The following is a 14,045-nucleotide window of genomic DNA, read 5'->3' as shown; positions in this document are numbered from 1 at the left end:
GCACTAGAAGGAACAGTTAGGGTTAGGCACCAGGTGGGAGGGTTAGGGTTAGGCACCAGGAGGGAGGGTTAGGGTTAGGCACCAGGATGGAGGGTTAGGATTAGGCACCAGGAGGGAGGGTCTAGGTTAGGCACTAGAAGGAACAGTTAGGGTTAGGCACCAGGAGGGAGGGTTGGAGTTAGGCACCAGGATGGAGGGTTAGGGTTAGGCACCAGGAGGGAGGGTTAGGCACCAGGAGGAAGGGTTAGGCAACAGGAGGGAGGGTTAGGGTTAGGCGCTTACCAGAGGGTTAGGCACTAGAAGTGTCAGACACCTACCCCGACGGTTAGGGTATGTTGACCATTTGAGTGTCGAACATTTTCATGTTGAACTTTTGACCCTGTAGAGTAGACCATTTGTACCTGTCGAACTTCTTCCATGTCGACCTTTTGATGTATTGACCTTTTGTACCTGTCGACCTTTTGTCCCTGTCGAACTATTGCCTGTCTAACATTTGGTGTCTATCTAGACACCGTGGATCTTTTCCATGTAGCTCTATTATACCGCACCCAATAAAAGTAAACTTGGAATAATTAATAAAAGTGAATGACAACCACAAGTATTAAAATACTGTATTGTACTGTATTTAGTTTTCTTTTATTTATGAACCTTATGATTGGTTCTTTATGCTTTAATCCTAGTAAATAATATCTGGCGATGATACACGGTCACATATTTTGCACAGTTACCAGTTTAATTCATTTCAGCATCAGGGTAAAAAAAAAGTGACCTTTGTTTTTAAATCTTATTTTTATTTTATTAAAAAATCCATTTTGTAATATGAAAGCAGAATTGTTTTTAATCATTTCATTTCTCCTTAATTTCATGGCTCAGTTTATGTAATTCACAATCATTTTGTGCCGCCATAATTTTTTTATTTTTTTTATTTTCAATCAAAAGCTACTTGTCAGATACAATCTATTGTGTAATTTTTCTGTAACCATAAAAGTGTCATGTGGTGATTTTGTGTTACAAGACACTTAGTGTAACATGTTGTACATCTGGTATTGATACAAAATGAGTTTGCAAATAGAGATTTTTATTTTGTGGCATAAAAACCTGATTTGTGCAGCCACAATGACAGAGAGGCCCATTTATCAATAATCGCATACTTCAATGCGATCTGGGCGCGATATTAGCGAGTTACTATGAGTTATGATATGAGCAACAAATTACAGCCCCAATAATCGCGTCTGGCATGTCAGCGATACTGTACTGCAGCTTCAACTATAATGTTACATTTTGCGCAGCATTCCGATAAGATCAATATTCACCTTAATCCAATTTACCTGTGAAAACTATATGACTACGCAATAAAATAATTCCCATCCCCCATTTAAAAAAAAAAATAAATAGAAATAATATAATGTGCATCTACTGTAGCGCTAATCTTGTGCCCGTTGTAATTTGTTTCATTATAGCGTCTCCACAGTCAGATGCGATACAGGATACCGTCAGGTGATCAGTGCAGGCTGTCACAGAGACGCATACAATTCTCCACTGACTCTCCCGAGTCTCAGCACCCATGAAGTTGGCTCCTGTCAGGTACCCGCAGTGATCCCCCGGGTGCAGCTAATGTGTGTAAATGGATAGTGCCAGGTCCAGCACCATTGTCTTTACCTAGTGAGGGCGCCAGTGAGATTGGTGTCATGCGCAGCCAGATACAATTATGTTCTGATTTACTAAGATGAGGGACGGCTAATCTGTTATTTGTGCAGGTAGTCAAAAACTAATTGCCAGCAGATTGTCACGGCCTGGGTATTCTGTATTCTGATCCAGCTCGGGACTCTTAGGTATGACTGACCTGCACAGGAAATGAGGTGGCTTGATGATACTCTGACTCATGGGTATGAACAGGAGCGTACAGTAGGTACACTACTGACAGTGTAGGAACCTCAGACTTGTGATGTGCATGGATACTGGACTGGAGCTGGGGTGAACAGACCAGGCCCACTGGGCAAACCCTCGCTAGTGACCTGTGAAGGCCAGCAAGACGAGGGATACACTCCAGTGACCTGGATGACCTCCAGAACTCAGAACATCACAGTACTGGTAGATAGGAACTCAGAACTCAGGCCAGGAATCAGAGTCTAATATAGTCAGAGGACAACTTGCGGAAGCTGCAACTCTAATACTGCTCTGATGCAAGACCTGCAACTGGAACCTGTGAGGAACTCAGAAACTGAGAGAGACAGACTGTATACTGCACACTGAACCCCAACCGTGAAACCTGCACCCTTCTCTGAACCAGCCCAAGACAATAGCACACAGTGCAGGGAAACCAATACAAGGTCAGCACAATATTATAACCCGATAACCTGGACACCACCAAGCACAGAGTAACACAGAATAGGTAACTTGCATGCACTGTCCCTGTTGCATGAGGAGTAGCAAGTTGGTATGCAGCGTGGAAGCTGTGATGCTGACAGGTGACGATACACAGCGGTAGATGGGAGGCAAGTAACTGTGTACTCCCTGGCTGAAACAAAGTGGTTGGAGCAGGTCTGTAGGCAGCATGAAAGCTGCGACCGGCAGGTGACGATACTCAGCAGCAGATGGTAAATAGTGAGAATTCCACAAAGTAGCAAATAGTCCTGGAGGACATGATCACAGGATACAGGAGTAACCCTGGAGCCTAGAACTATCCTGGGAAGAACACGTTGTTCAGGCAATGGGTTGCTCCCAGGAACTGGTTTAAATGGCAGGTGATGAATAGCCACTGGTCTGGCTGACCAGGTGAGCACACAGGTGCATTAGTTAATCACAGGGAGGCATCCCTGAGATGTCTTGGAAACAGAGATAAACAAATGTCTGAGTCTGTGATGTTAAGACCCCGATTTGTGACACAGATATCCTATATGTTATTTGAGTGATGAAGTTTTATATTGTAGCTATGTTGTATTCAGATATGCTGCCCTGCCAGGATGTTCTCACCTGTCAGTCATTTCCCGTGGCCCCCTCCCTTGCCCTTTCACATGAAGTTTGGATCAGATGCGAGCCTTGTGATATCATGAAAGCATGGAAGAAGTTAAACTTGGGAGATTCTCTTCATCAAGGAAGCCGAAATCCTTAATTAAAGTGATGATGTCCTACTGCACTTAGATGTACAAGGTAAAACACCATTAGAAGCGTCAATCATCAGTGATCACACAGTATTTAGATGTAAAGTTGTTGCTCACATACCCAAAGAAAGAAGATGTAAGCTAGATCCTAAATCCGTGGAATGTATCATGCTTGGATACTGCCAAGAGAGTAAAGGATACAGGCTCTGGGGCATTACAAATAAATAGCTTATAAAGTCTAAAGATGTTGTATTCTAAGAAACAGCACCACCCAAAGCAAACCTGAAACAAGAATTGCAAAGCAAGTACAGTATATTACATTGGATATGCCAGCAAGCTGGAAGTGTGTCTGAGTTAGAGACTACCAGTATTACTATCCAACGCTGCTTAACCACATTGATCTGGTACAGGTCTACGGATACGGACATTTAATACACTTTTATATACGTTTTATGATGTTCTTTTAATATATGTTATTTTATGTTGTATCATTTATCAGCGTTTTACTGTTTATATTTATATTTCTTGTGGCTTCTGAGATACAGTAAGTAAAAAACCTTTTTAATATTTTACAAAAAAAAGCATTATCGCATTATTGTGTTTGTTTTTTATTTATTTTTTTCATGTACTTCTGATGTTGGAGAATATTTGTCTGTGAAACAAAGTACAGTAAAATTTTCATTTTATTGTGTATATATCGCCTAGAGGTGCTTTACTACTTCATATTCATCACTTTTTCCCATTGGATTACGGGACACAGTTTAGCACTTCAGACTGCAAACTGTGCACACTTCTGATATTTAACATACCTATATTTTATTTTACATTGCTATTAGACATCACTTTATCCGGGAGATACTGTAGTTGAAAGTGGATCTATTAGTGTAACCTTTGTAGCAAGTGAAGATAATCCTGCTGATACGCTCACAAAGGGACTAACGTCACAGTTACTAGTCTTGTTTCTAGGGAAATGTGAACTGGAATAGACATGTTGATATGTTTCACTGTTTGTTTATTTGATGCATAACCCTTATGTTTCCAGTTACAGGGATGTTATCAGTTCACGTGTGTAAAATGTGCTTTATGTGACCAGAGACGGCCTGTAGCTTGGGGGGTGTTGAGGCGAGGGGGGTGTTGTAGCGAGGGGGATGTTGTAGCAAGGGGGATGTTGTAGCGGGGGGGTGTTGGTGTTGTAGCGAGGGGGGTGTTGTAGCATTGGGGGTGTTGTAGCGAGGGGGGTGTTGTAGCAAGGGGGATGTTGTAGCGGGGGGGTGTTGTAGCGTTGGGGGTGTTGGTGTTGTAGCGAAGGGGGATGTTGTAGCAAGGGGGGTGTTGTAGCGTTGGGGGTGTTGGTGTTGTAGTGAGGGGGGTGTTGTAGCAAGGGGGATGTTGTAGCGGGGGGTGTTGTAGCGTGGGGGGTGTTGTAGCGTGGGGGGTATTGTAGCGATGGGGGTGTTGTAGCGATGGGGGTGTTGTAGCGTTGGGGGTGTTGTAGCGATGGGGGTGTTGTAGCGTGGGGGGTGTTGTAGCGATGGGGGTGTTGTAGCAAGGGGGATGTTGTAGCGGGGGGGTGTTGTAGCGAAGGGGGTGTTGTAGCGATGGGGGTGTTGTAGCGATGGGGGTTTTGTAGCGATGGGGGTGTTGTAGCGTTGGGGGTGTTGTAGCGATGGGGGTGTTGTAGCGTGGGGGGTGTTGTAGCGTGGGGGGTGTTGTAGCGATGGGGGTGTTGTAGCGTGGGGGGTGTTGTAGCGGGGGGGTGTTGTAGCGATGGGGGTGTTGTAGCGTGGGGGGTGTTGTAGCGATGGGGGTGTTGTAGCGTGGGGGGTGCTGTAGCGTGGGGGGTGTTGTAGCAAGGGGGATGTTGTAGCGGGGGGTGTTGTAGCGATGGGGGTGTTGTAGCGTTGGGGGTGTTGTAGCGATGGGGGTGTTGTAGCGTGGGGGGTGCTGTAGTGTGGGGGGTGTTGTAGCAAGGGGGATGTTGTAGCGGGGGGGTGTTGTAGCGATGGGGGTGTTGTAGCGTGGGGGGTGTTGTAGCGATGGGGGTGTTGTAGCGTGGGGGGTGTTGTAGCGATGGAGGTGTTGTAGCAATGGGGGTGTTGTAGCGATGGGGGTGTTGTAGCGATGGGGGTGTTGTAGCGTGGGGGGTGTTGTAGCGATGGGGGTGTTGGTGTTGTAGCGAGGGGGGTGTTGTAGCGATGGGGGTGTTGTAGCGTGGGGGGTGTTGTAGCGATGGGGGTGTTGTAGCGTGGGGGGTGTTGTAGTGATGGGGGTGTTGTAGCGATGGGGGTGTTGTAGCGATGGGGGTGTTGTAGCGATGGGGGTGTTGTAGCGTGGGGGGTGATGTAGCGATGGGGGTGTTGGTGTTGTAGCGAGGGGGGTGTTGTAGCGATGGGGGTGTTGTAGCGTGGGGGGTGTTGTAGCGATGGGGGTGTTGTAGCGTGGGGGGTGTTGTAGCGATGGGGGTGTTGTAGCGATGGGGGTGTTGTAGCGTGGGGGGTGTTGTAGCGATGGGGGTGTTGTAGCGATGGGGGTGTTGTAGCGATGGGGGTGTTGGTGTTGTAGTGAGGGGGGTGCTGTAGCGTGGGGGGTGTTGTAGCGAGGGGGGTGTTGTAGCGATGGGGGTGTTGGAGTTGTAGCGAGGGGGGTGTTGTAGCGAGGGGGATGTTGTAGCGGGGGGGTGTTGTAGCGTTGGGGGTGTTGGTGTTGTAGCGAAGGGGGATGTTGTAGCGAGGGGGGTGTTGGTGTTGTAGCAAGGGGGATGTTGTAGCGGGGGGGTGTTGTAGCGATGGGGGTGTTGTAGCGATTGGGGTGTTGTAGCATTGGGGGTGTTGGTGTTGTAGCGTGGGGGGTGTTGTAGCGAGGGGGGTGTTGGTGTTGTAGCGAGGGGGGTGTTGTAGCAAGGGGGATGTTGTAGCCGGGGGGTGTTGTAGCGATGGGGGTGTTGTAGCGTGGGGGGTGTTGTAGCGATGGGGGTGTTGTAGTGATGGGGGTGTTGTAGCGTTGGGGGTGTTGGTGTTGTAGCGAGGGGGGTGTTGTAGCGAGGGGGGTGTTGGTGTTGTAGCAAGGGGGATGTTGTAGCGGGGGGGTGTTGTAGCGATGGGGGTGTTGTAGCGAGGGGGGTGTTGTAGCGAAGGGGGTGTTGTAGTGATGGGGGTGTTGTAGCGATGGGGGTGTTGTAGCATTGGGGGTGTTGTAGCGATGGGGGTGTTGTAGCGTGGGGGGTGTTGTAGCGATGGGGATGTTGTAGCGATGGGGGTGTTGTAGCGAGGGGGGTGTTGTAGCGATGGGGGTGTTGTAGCGTGGGGGGTGTTGTAGCGATGGGGGTGTTGTAGCATGGGGGGTGTTGTAGCGATGGGGATGTTGGTGTTGTAGTGAGGGGGGTGTTGTAGCGATGGGGGTGTTGTAGCGATGGGGGTGTTGTAGTGATGGGGGTGTTGTAGCATTGGGGGTGTTGGTGTTGTAGCGTTGGGGGTGTTGTAGCGAGGGGGGTGTTGGTGTTGTAGCGAGGGGGGTGTTGTAGCAAGGGGGATGTTGTAGCAGGGGGTGTTGTAGCGATGGGGGTGTTGTAGCGTGGGGGGTGTTGTAGCGATGGGGGTGTTGTAGCGATGGGGGTGTTGTAGCATTGGGGGTGTTGGTGTTGTAGCGAGGGGGGTGTTGTAGCGAGGGGGGTGTTGGTGTTGTAGTGAGGGTGGTGTTGTAGCAAGGGGGATGTTGTAGCGGGGGGGTTTTGTAGCGAAGGGGGTGTTGTAGCGATGGGGGTGTTGTAGCGATGGGGGTGTTGTAGCGAGGGGGGTGTTGTAGCGAAGGGGGTGTTGTAGTGATTGCGGTGTTGTAGCGATGGGGGTGTTGTAGCGTTGGGGGTGTTGTAGCGATGGGGGTGTTGTAGCGTGGGGGGTGTTGTAGCGATGGGGGTGTTGTAGCGATGGGGGTGTTGTAGCAAGGGGGATGTTGTAGCGGGGGGGTGTTGTAGCGATGGGGGTGTTGTAGTGTGGGGGGTGTTGTAGCGATGGGGGTGTTGGTGTTGTAGCGAGGGGGGTGTTGTAGCGAGGGGGGTGTTGGTGTTGCAGCGAGGGGGGTGTTGTATGGGGGTGTTGTAGCGATGGGGGTGTTGTAGCGTTGGGGGTGTTGTAGCGATGGGGGTGTTGTAGCGTGGGGGGTGTTGTAGCGATGGGGGTGTTGTAGCGATGGGGGTGTTGTAGCGATGGGGGTGTTGTAGCGTGGGGGGTGTTGTAGCGATGGGGGTGTTGGTGTTGTAGCGAGGGGGGTGTTGTAGCGATGGGGGTGTTGTAGCGTGGGGGGTGTTGTAGCGATGGGGATGTTGGTGTTGTAGTGAGGGGGGTGTTGTAGCGATGGGGGTGTTGTAGCGATGGGGGTGTTGTAGCGTTGGGGGTGTTGGTGTTGTAGCGTTGGGGGTGTTGTAGCGAGGGGGGTGTTGGTGTTGTAGCGAGGGGGGTGTTGTAGCAAGGGGGATGTTGTAGCGGGGGGGTGTTGTAGCGATGGGGGTGTTGTAGCGTGGGGGGTGTTGTAGCGATGGGGGTGTTGGTGTTGTAGCGAGGGGGGTGTTGTAGCGATGGGGGTGTTGTAGCGTGGGGGGTGTTGTAGCGATGGGGGTGTTGTAGCGATGGGGGTGTTGTAGCGTGGGGGGTGTTGTAGCGATGGGGATGTTGGTGTTGTAGTGAGGGGGGTGTTGTAGCGATGGGGGTGTTGTAGCGATGGGGGTGTTGTAGCGTTGGGGGTGTTGGTGTTGTAGCGTTGGGGGTGTTGTAGCGAGGGGGGTGTTGGTGTTGTAGCGAGGGGGGTGTTGTAGCAAGGGGGATGTTGTAGCGGGGGGGTGTTGTAGCGATGGGGGTGTTGTAGCGTGGGGGGTGTTGTAGCGATGGGGGTGTTGTAGCGATGGGGGTGTTGTAGCGTTGGGGGTGTTGGTGTTGTAGCGAGGGGGGTGTTGTAGCAAGGGGGATGTTGTAGCGGGGGGGTGTTGTAGCGATGGGGGTGTTGTAGCGATGGGGGTGTTGTAGCGATGGGGGTGTTGTAGCGAGGGGGGTGTTGGTGTTGTAGCGAGGGGGGTGTTGTAGCAAGGGGGATGTTGTAGCGGGGGGGTGTTGTAGTGATGGGGGTGTTGTAGCGATGGGGGTGTTGTAGCGTGGAGGGTGTTGTAGCGATGGGGGTGTTGTAGCGTGGGGGGTGTTGTAGCGATGGGGATGTTGGTGTTGTAGTGAGGGGGGTGTTGTAGCGATGGGGGTGTTGTAGCGATGGGGGTGTTGTAGTGATGGGGGTGTTGTAGCGTTGGGGGTGTTGGTGTTGTAGCGTTGGGGGTGTTGTAGCGAAGGGGGTGTTGGTGTTGTAGCGAGGGGGGTGTTGTAGCAAGGGGGATGTTGTAGCGGGGGGGTGTTGTAGCGATGGGGGTGTTGTAGCATGGGGGGTGTTGTAGCGATGGGGGTGTTGTAGCGATGGGGGTGTTGTAGCGTTGGGGGTGTTGGTGTTGTAGCGAGGGGGGTGTTGTAGCGAGGTGGGTGTTGGTGTTGTAGCGAGGGGGGTGTTGTAGCAAAGGGGGATGTTGTAGCGATGGGGGTGTTGTAGCGATGGGGGTGTTGTAGCGAGGGGGGTGTTGTAGCGATGGGGGTGTTGTAGCGTGGGGGGTGTTGGTGTTGTAGCGTTGGGGGTGTTGTAGCGAGGGGGGTGTTGGTGTTGTAGCGAGGGGGGTGTTGTAGCAAGGGGAATGTTGTAGCGGGGGGGTGTTGTAGCGATGGGGGTGTTGTAGCGTGGGGGGTGTTGTAGCGATGGGGGTGTTGTAGCGATGGGGGTGTTGTAGCGTTGGGGGTGTTGGAGTTCTAGCGAGGGGGGTGTTGTAGCGAGGGGGGTGCTGTAGCGTGGGGGGTGTTGTAGCGAGGGGGGTGTTGTAGCGATGGGGGTGTTGGTGTTGTAGCGAGGGGGGTGTTGTAGCGATGGGGGTGTTGTAGCTTGGGGGGTGTTGTAGTGATGGGGGTGTTGTAGCGATGGGGGTGTTGTAGCGATGGGTGTGTTGTAGCGATGGGGGTGTTGTAGCGTGGGGGGTGTTGTAGCGATGGGGGTGTTGTAGCGATGGGGGTGTTGTAGCGTGGGGGGTGTTGGTGTTGTAGCGATGGGGGTGTTGTAGCGATGGGGGTGTTGTAGCGTGGGGGGTGTTGTAGCGATGGGGGTGTTGTAGCGATGGGGGTGTTGTAGCGAGGGGGGTGCTGTAACGTGGGGGGTGTTGTAGCGATGGGGGTGTTGTAGCAATGGGGGTGCTGTAGCGAGGGGGGTGCTGTAGCGTGGGGGGTGTTGTAGCGATGGGGGTGTTGTAGCGATGGGGGTGTTGTAGCGAGGGGGGTGTTGTAGCGAGGGGGGTGCTGTAGAGTGGGGGGTGTTGTAGCGATGGGGGTGTTGGTGTTGTAGCGAGGGGGGTGCTGTAGCGTGGGGGGTGTTGTAGCGATGGGGTTGTTGGTGTTGTAGTGAGGGGGGTGCTGTAGCGTGGGGGGTGTTGTAGCGAGGAGGGTGCTGTAGCATGGGGGGTGTTGTAGCGATGGGGGTGTTGGTGTTGTAGCGAGGGGGGTTTTGTAGCGAGGGGGGTGTTGGAGTTGTAGCGAGGGGGGTGTTGTAGCGAGGGGGGTGCTGTAGCGAGGCGGGTGCTGTAGCGTGGGGGGTGTTGTAGCGAGGGGGGTGCTGTAGCGAGGGGGTGTTGTAGCGAGGGGGGTGTTGTAGCGAGGGGGGTGCTGTAGCGAGGGGGTGTTGTAGCGAGGGGGGTGTTGTAGCGAGGGGTGTGTTGTAGCGAGGGGGGTGTTGTAGTGAGGGGGTTGTTGGGAAGGAGTGCTCTCCAGCGATATCTTCTGTCTGCTCCTTTACTGACGCAGCCCATCATTCCTTGCCAAGATGGCTGCCAAGGGTGTTACTGCGCAGGTGCAACCGTGCCATCTTCTACTGTGCTGAACGTCGCAGTGCTACACGGATGTGAGTACCTGTAATACTGCTGCATAGCATTACCAGATGGTCTGCAACTTAACTCCACAGCCACCGCTTATACCGCTATTACTGTCTGTAGCGCTGTATCCTACAATAAACCTGCAAGCCTGGATAAGGAACATTGTTGTGGCCTAAACTCCTTATTCACATTCCGGTGGCGCCTATTGTCACCCTACTATAGTTTCATACCAATAGCTCTTATCAACAGAAAATGGCTCTGAATTGCCTGTATGTGCCGCGCTTGGCCATAGAACATGCGCAGTGCTACAGATCCGCCCCAAGCTCTTTCTATTAGCGCATGTTTGTATGAGTTATTATACTGTATATGTATTGGGGCTCATGCAGTGATGGAAGGAATTAAGGGGGTCATTCAGACCCACTCGCGAGCGCAGGATTCTCGCAAGTGGGTCGATGTTGCCCCACTGCGCATGCGCACGACGGAGGGAGCGCATGCGTGGGAATGCCTACCATCTGAAGCCGGCCCCACTGACATCACTAGTGATGTCAGTGGGAGTGATTTTGGCTCTGATAGAGCCAAAAGCACTCCAGGGCTTGCGGCAGCGAGACCCTACCGCAGGGTCTCCATCGCAAGCCCGATGGTCGCGATGGTCTTGACCATCGTGACCATCATCATGGACGCTCGCATAAGCTGTGGGTGTGGGAGTGATTTTGGCTCTGATAGAGCCAAAAGCACTCCAGGGCTTGCGGCAGCGAGACCCTACCGCAGGGTCTCCATCGCAAGCCCGATGGTCGCGATGGTCTTGACCATCGCGACCATCATCATGGACGCTCGCATAAGCTGTGGGTGGTAACCCACAGCTATGCGAGCGTCCATAAGGCCGCTCCATTTTCATGCAGGAGGGCCCTGATTCAGAGCGAGCGCTCTGGTCAGAGCGTCCGGCTCTGAATCAGGCCCTAAGGGCGAATATCACTCACAAGTAATGTGCATGGAAAAATAACGTATGTACGTGCATATTTGACACTGTGTGCATCTCGTGGCGCAACTGCCTCTTCGAGTACAACGTATGCACCCGGTTTACTACATGTACACTCACACCTGCCCTGTACCGGGTAAAAAAGACACGTCTCCTATCGGGTGAATATAAATGGTTGGCATTTCATGTCGGCACGCCGTTCCTGAGCTTTGCCTATGTGCGAACGCCCCATTCCACCTTCGTTCCATCTGTCCAGCTGTTAAGTGTAAATGTGATCAGACTGTGTTTGAGTCTGCAGTCTCGTATTTGCGTCACTGTATGAGCACACGCAGTGCGAATTAAAGCAAGATATGCTCCGCAAGTAGGTGCATGTTCAGCTATGTGTCGGCACCGCTGTGTTCGGGGTGGTAGCAATAGGGCCCAGAGATGAGTGGGTGACGGGTCACCAGTCCCCGGCTGCCATCTTTCTATGGTGCACAGTGAGGTAGTGTTACACCCCTGATAATGCTTCGTGGTAATTGCTGGAAGCGCTGGGAGGGGATCATGTTATAGAGTCTAATGCCCTAATTTCTCACCTCGCCCATATCCCTGTCTCTGGTCTAGATCCTGGAGTTTCGCCTCTTCTGCAATTTACAGTGAAACAAAGAATAAATGCAGAAGTGTGGACAGCGCCAAGCTACATTAACCCCCTGGATGCCAGGGGTGCCCCTAGCCATGTGTGTTGGAGGGATGTATAAGGGGGCAACAGGGTGGAATTCATATTCTACTATAACTGGACATATCCAGGTAACGTCGGTGCCTGGCATGTCCCCTATTCACCTTGCCTCACAATGGGCGATAACTTGTGAGAGAGCTGAAGTCCCTCCACCCTCTGTGCTGGGGGTGTCCAATGCCCGTCTGCTGTCCCTGATTTGCAGAAGAGGAGTGTTCCTGATCTCCAGTCAGGGTTGAGCTGCTGCATGCTAGGCACTGGTATTTTCAGGAGGAACCCGGCGAGCCCCCTGCCCTGGCGTAGTGGTGGTGGTGGTGTAATGATGAGCTTCTCACACCCGGGGCATGTGTGCACATCTGTACTGTAATGCAGCATTTCCCCTGCTCCAGTGTGTTGCAGGCTGTGTGCAGTGGGGGAGGTGCTAGGGCTGATCAAGCCGTGTAATTTTATACATTACTGAATCAGTGCAGGCGAATCCTGGAGGGAGACGGCTACATCTTGCCTTTAGACTGCATCACAGGATCCCATCCCAGCCATGCTCTGAGAAGGCTGCACTACAAATCCCTGCGCTGCTCTCTCCATCTGGGTGACTAATAAACTCCATGTGGGGATGGCTCTGGTCATGGAACCTATTAGCAAGTGGAGCCCTAAGCAAGTGGTGGACTGGATGAAAGGTAGGGTACCATTTCTGCATTCATTCCTCCTGCATGGAGTGCGCCCCTGCTCTGTGTCCGGGGGGCTGCTGGTTACGCACCTGGGCTGTGTGCAGGCTGCAGGGGAGAATGTGCGGAGCCTGGGATCACAAGCAGAGCACTATACAGTACAGTATATAGCAGATGCAGGCAGAGGCTATATATAACCATGCAATGCCTGGCAGGTGATGGGGGGGGGGGGGGGGGCTACACACAATCTCCTCTGCTGTGTTACACACCAGCACCCTGGACAGCGCCTGATTCCCTGTACTGTACATAGACAATGCTGGGAGACTGGCACAGAACTGCCAGATTCCTGCATAGATCTGATATCAGGTGATAGCTGACACCCCCTCCTCATTGGGTATGTCACTTATCATATAGTAATTCTTGCTCCCTGCCATTGGCTGAGCAGCTGTAAGGGGATCTCCTGCCCCCTGCTCTCACTCATACATGTCTTATACAGAGTATATGGGGATTACACACAATAATATATGTGTGTGTGTGTGTGTGTATACACACATATATCTGTATCACAAGCAAATCATTGTCCTATCATGTTAGCGTATGTATGTATATGTGTGTGTATATATATATATATATATATATATATATATATAGATAGATAGATAGATAGATAGATAGATAGATAGATTTGATCTTACATGGTGTCTCTGTGGCGGTGTATTGCGGAGCTGGGCATGTGGATGGCACACTCGGGCAGGAGTGGAAGCGAGTATGCTGTGCTTGCAATCCGTATACTTTGACGTCTAATTACCACTTACTGCAAACCTGCATAGTGCCGGGTTGTTTAAAGAGTAAATACAACGGTCACAACTAATATGCACAGACATACAAAGAATAGATATAATGCATGTGCACATAATATATACATGATATATGAATGATAATAGATACAATTATAATTGTGTTTTTGTTTAACAACATAAATGATTAAAAAAAAAATCCATCATTTCTGGGCTTTTCTGCAAAATGTTCTGGACCTGTGATAATGATTTATGTTGGTGCTTTAATAAGAAAATAACATCCCTGTTTCTGCATGTCCTGTGTGCTGGCGTGCAGCATGTATGGGTATTTACTTAGCTAGTCGATGTATTATACAGATGAAGCTCAGAGTATATGTATGGTTATGCAGATCGGAACCACAAGTACTCAGTTAACCCATGCAGTGTGTTTCATGTATTCATGTCTTAGGTAGGTGTGTGTGTAAAATATTTTGTGCATATAAATATATATATAGATAGATAGATAGATAGATAGATAGATAGATAGATAGATAGATATAAAATGTGTGTTTGGTTATGTATGTATGTGTATATATATATATATATATATATATGTTTGGGTGCGTATGTATATATGTGTGTGTATAGTAACATTTATCTGTATAGCACCAGGACATCCATTTATACATTGTGTGCAATAACCATTAATCTCATCCTCAGCACCCATCTAAGCTGTTATCAGGACTTGTTAGCTGATAATATTTTCCATGTTCATATATCAGGATGTGTTAAACAAATGAGAGAGTTTCTGATACCTGGGTCATTCATTATATACTGTATATATATATTACATATAACTTTGTTCCATACAGTATGTACGTACA

General features: G+C 50.7%; 1 protein-coding gene across 1 annotated transcript in view; it reads left to right on the top strand.

Annotated features, from left to right (window-relative positions):
* The first annotated feature begins 12,333 nt into the window (after positions 1-12,333).
* The window catches only part of LOC148453994 (connector enhancer of kinase suppressor of ras 2-like), a 970,642-nt gene continuing 968,930 nt past the window's right edge, over positions 12,334-14,045 (top strand). The window contains exon 1 of the mRNA XM_088461402.1: positions 12,334-12,397. Within this exon, the coding sequence (XP_088317528.1) occupies positions 12,334-12,397 (64 nt within the window). The remainder of the gene's footprint in view (positions 12,398-14,045) is intronic.

Source organism: Taudactylus pleione, unplaced genomic scaffold (genome assembly GCF_031769625.1).
Source record: "Taudactylus pleione unplaced genomic scaffold, aTauple2 ptg001043l, whole genome shotgun sequence".
Classification (NCBI taxonomy): Eukaryota; Metazoa; Chordata; class Amphibia; order Anura; family Myobatrachidae; genus Taudactylus; species Taudactylus pleione.
This window is presented reverse-complemented; position numbering and strand designations above follow the sequence as displayed.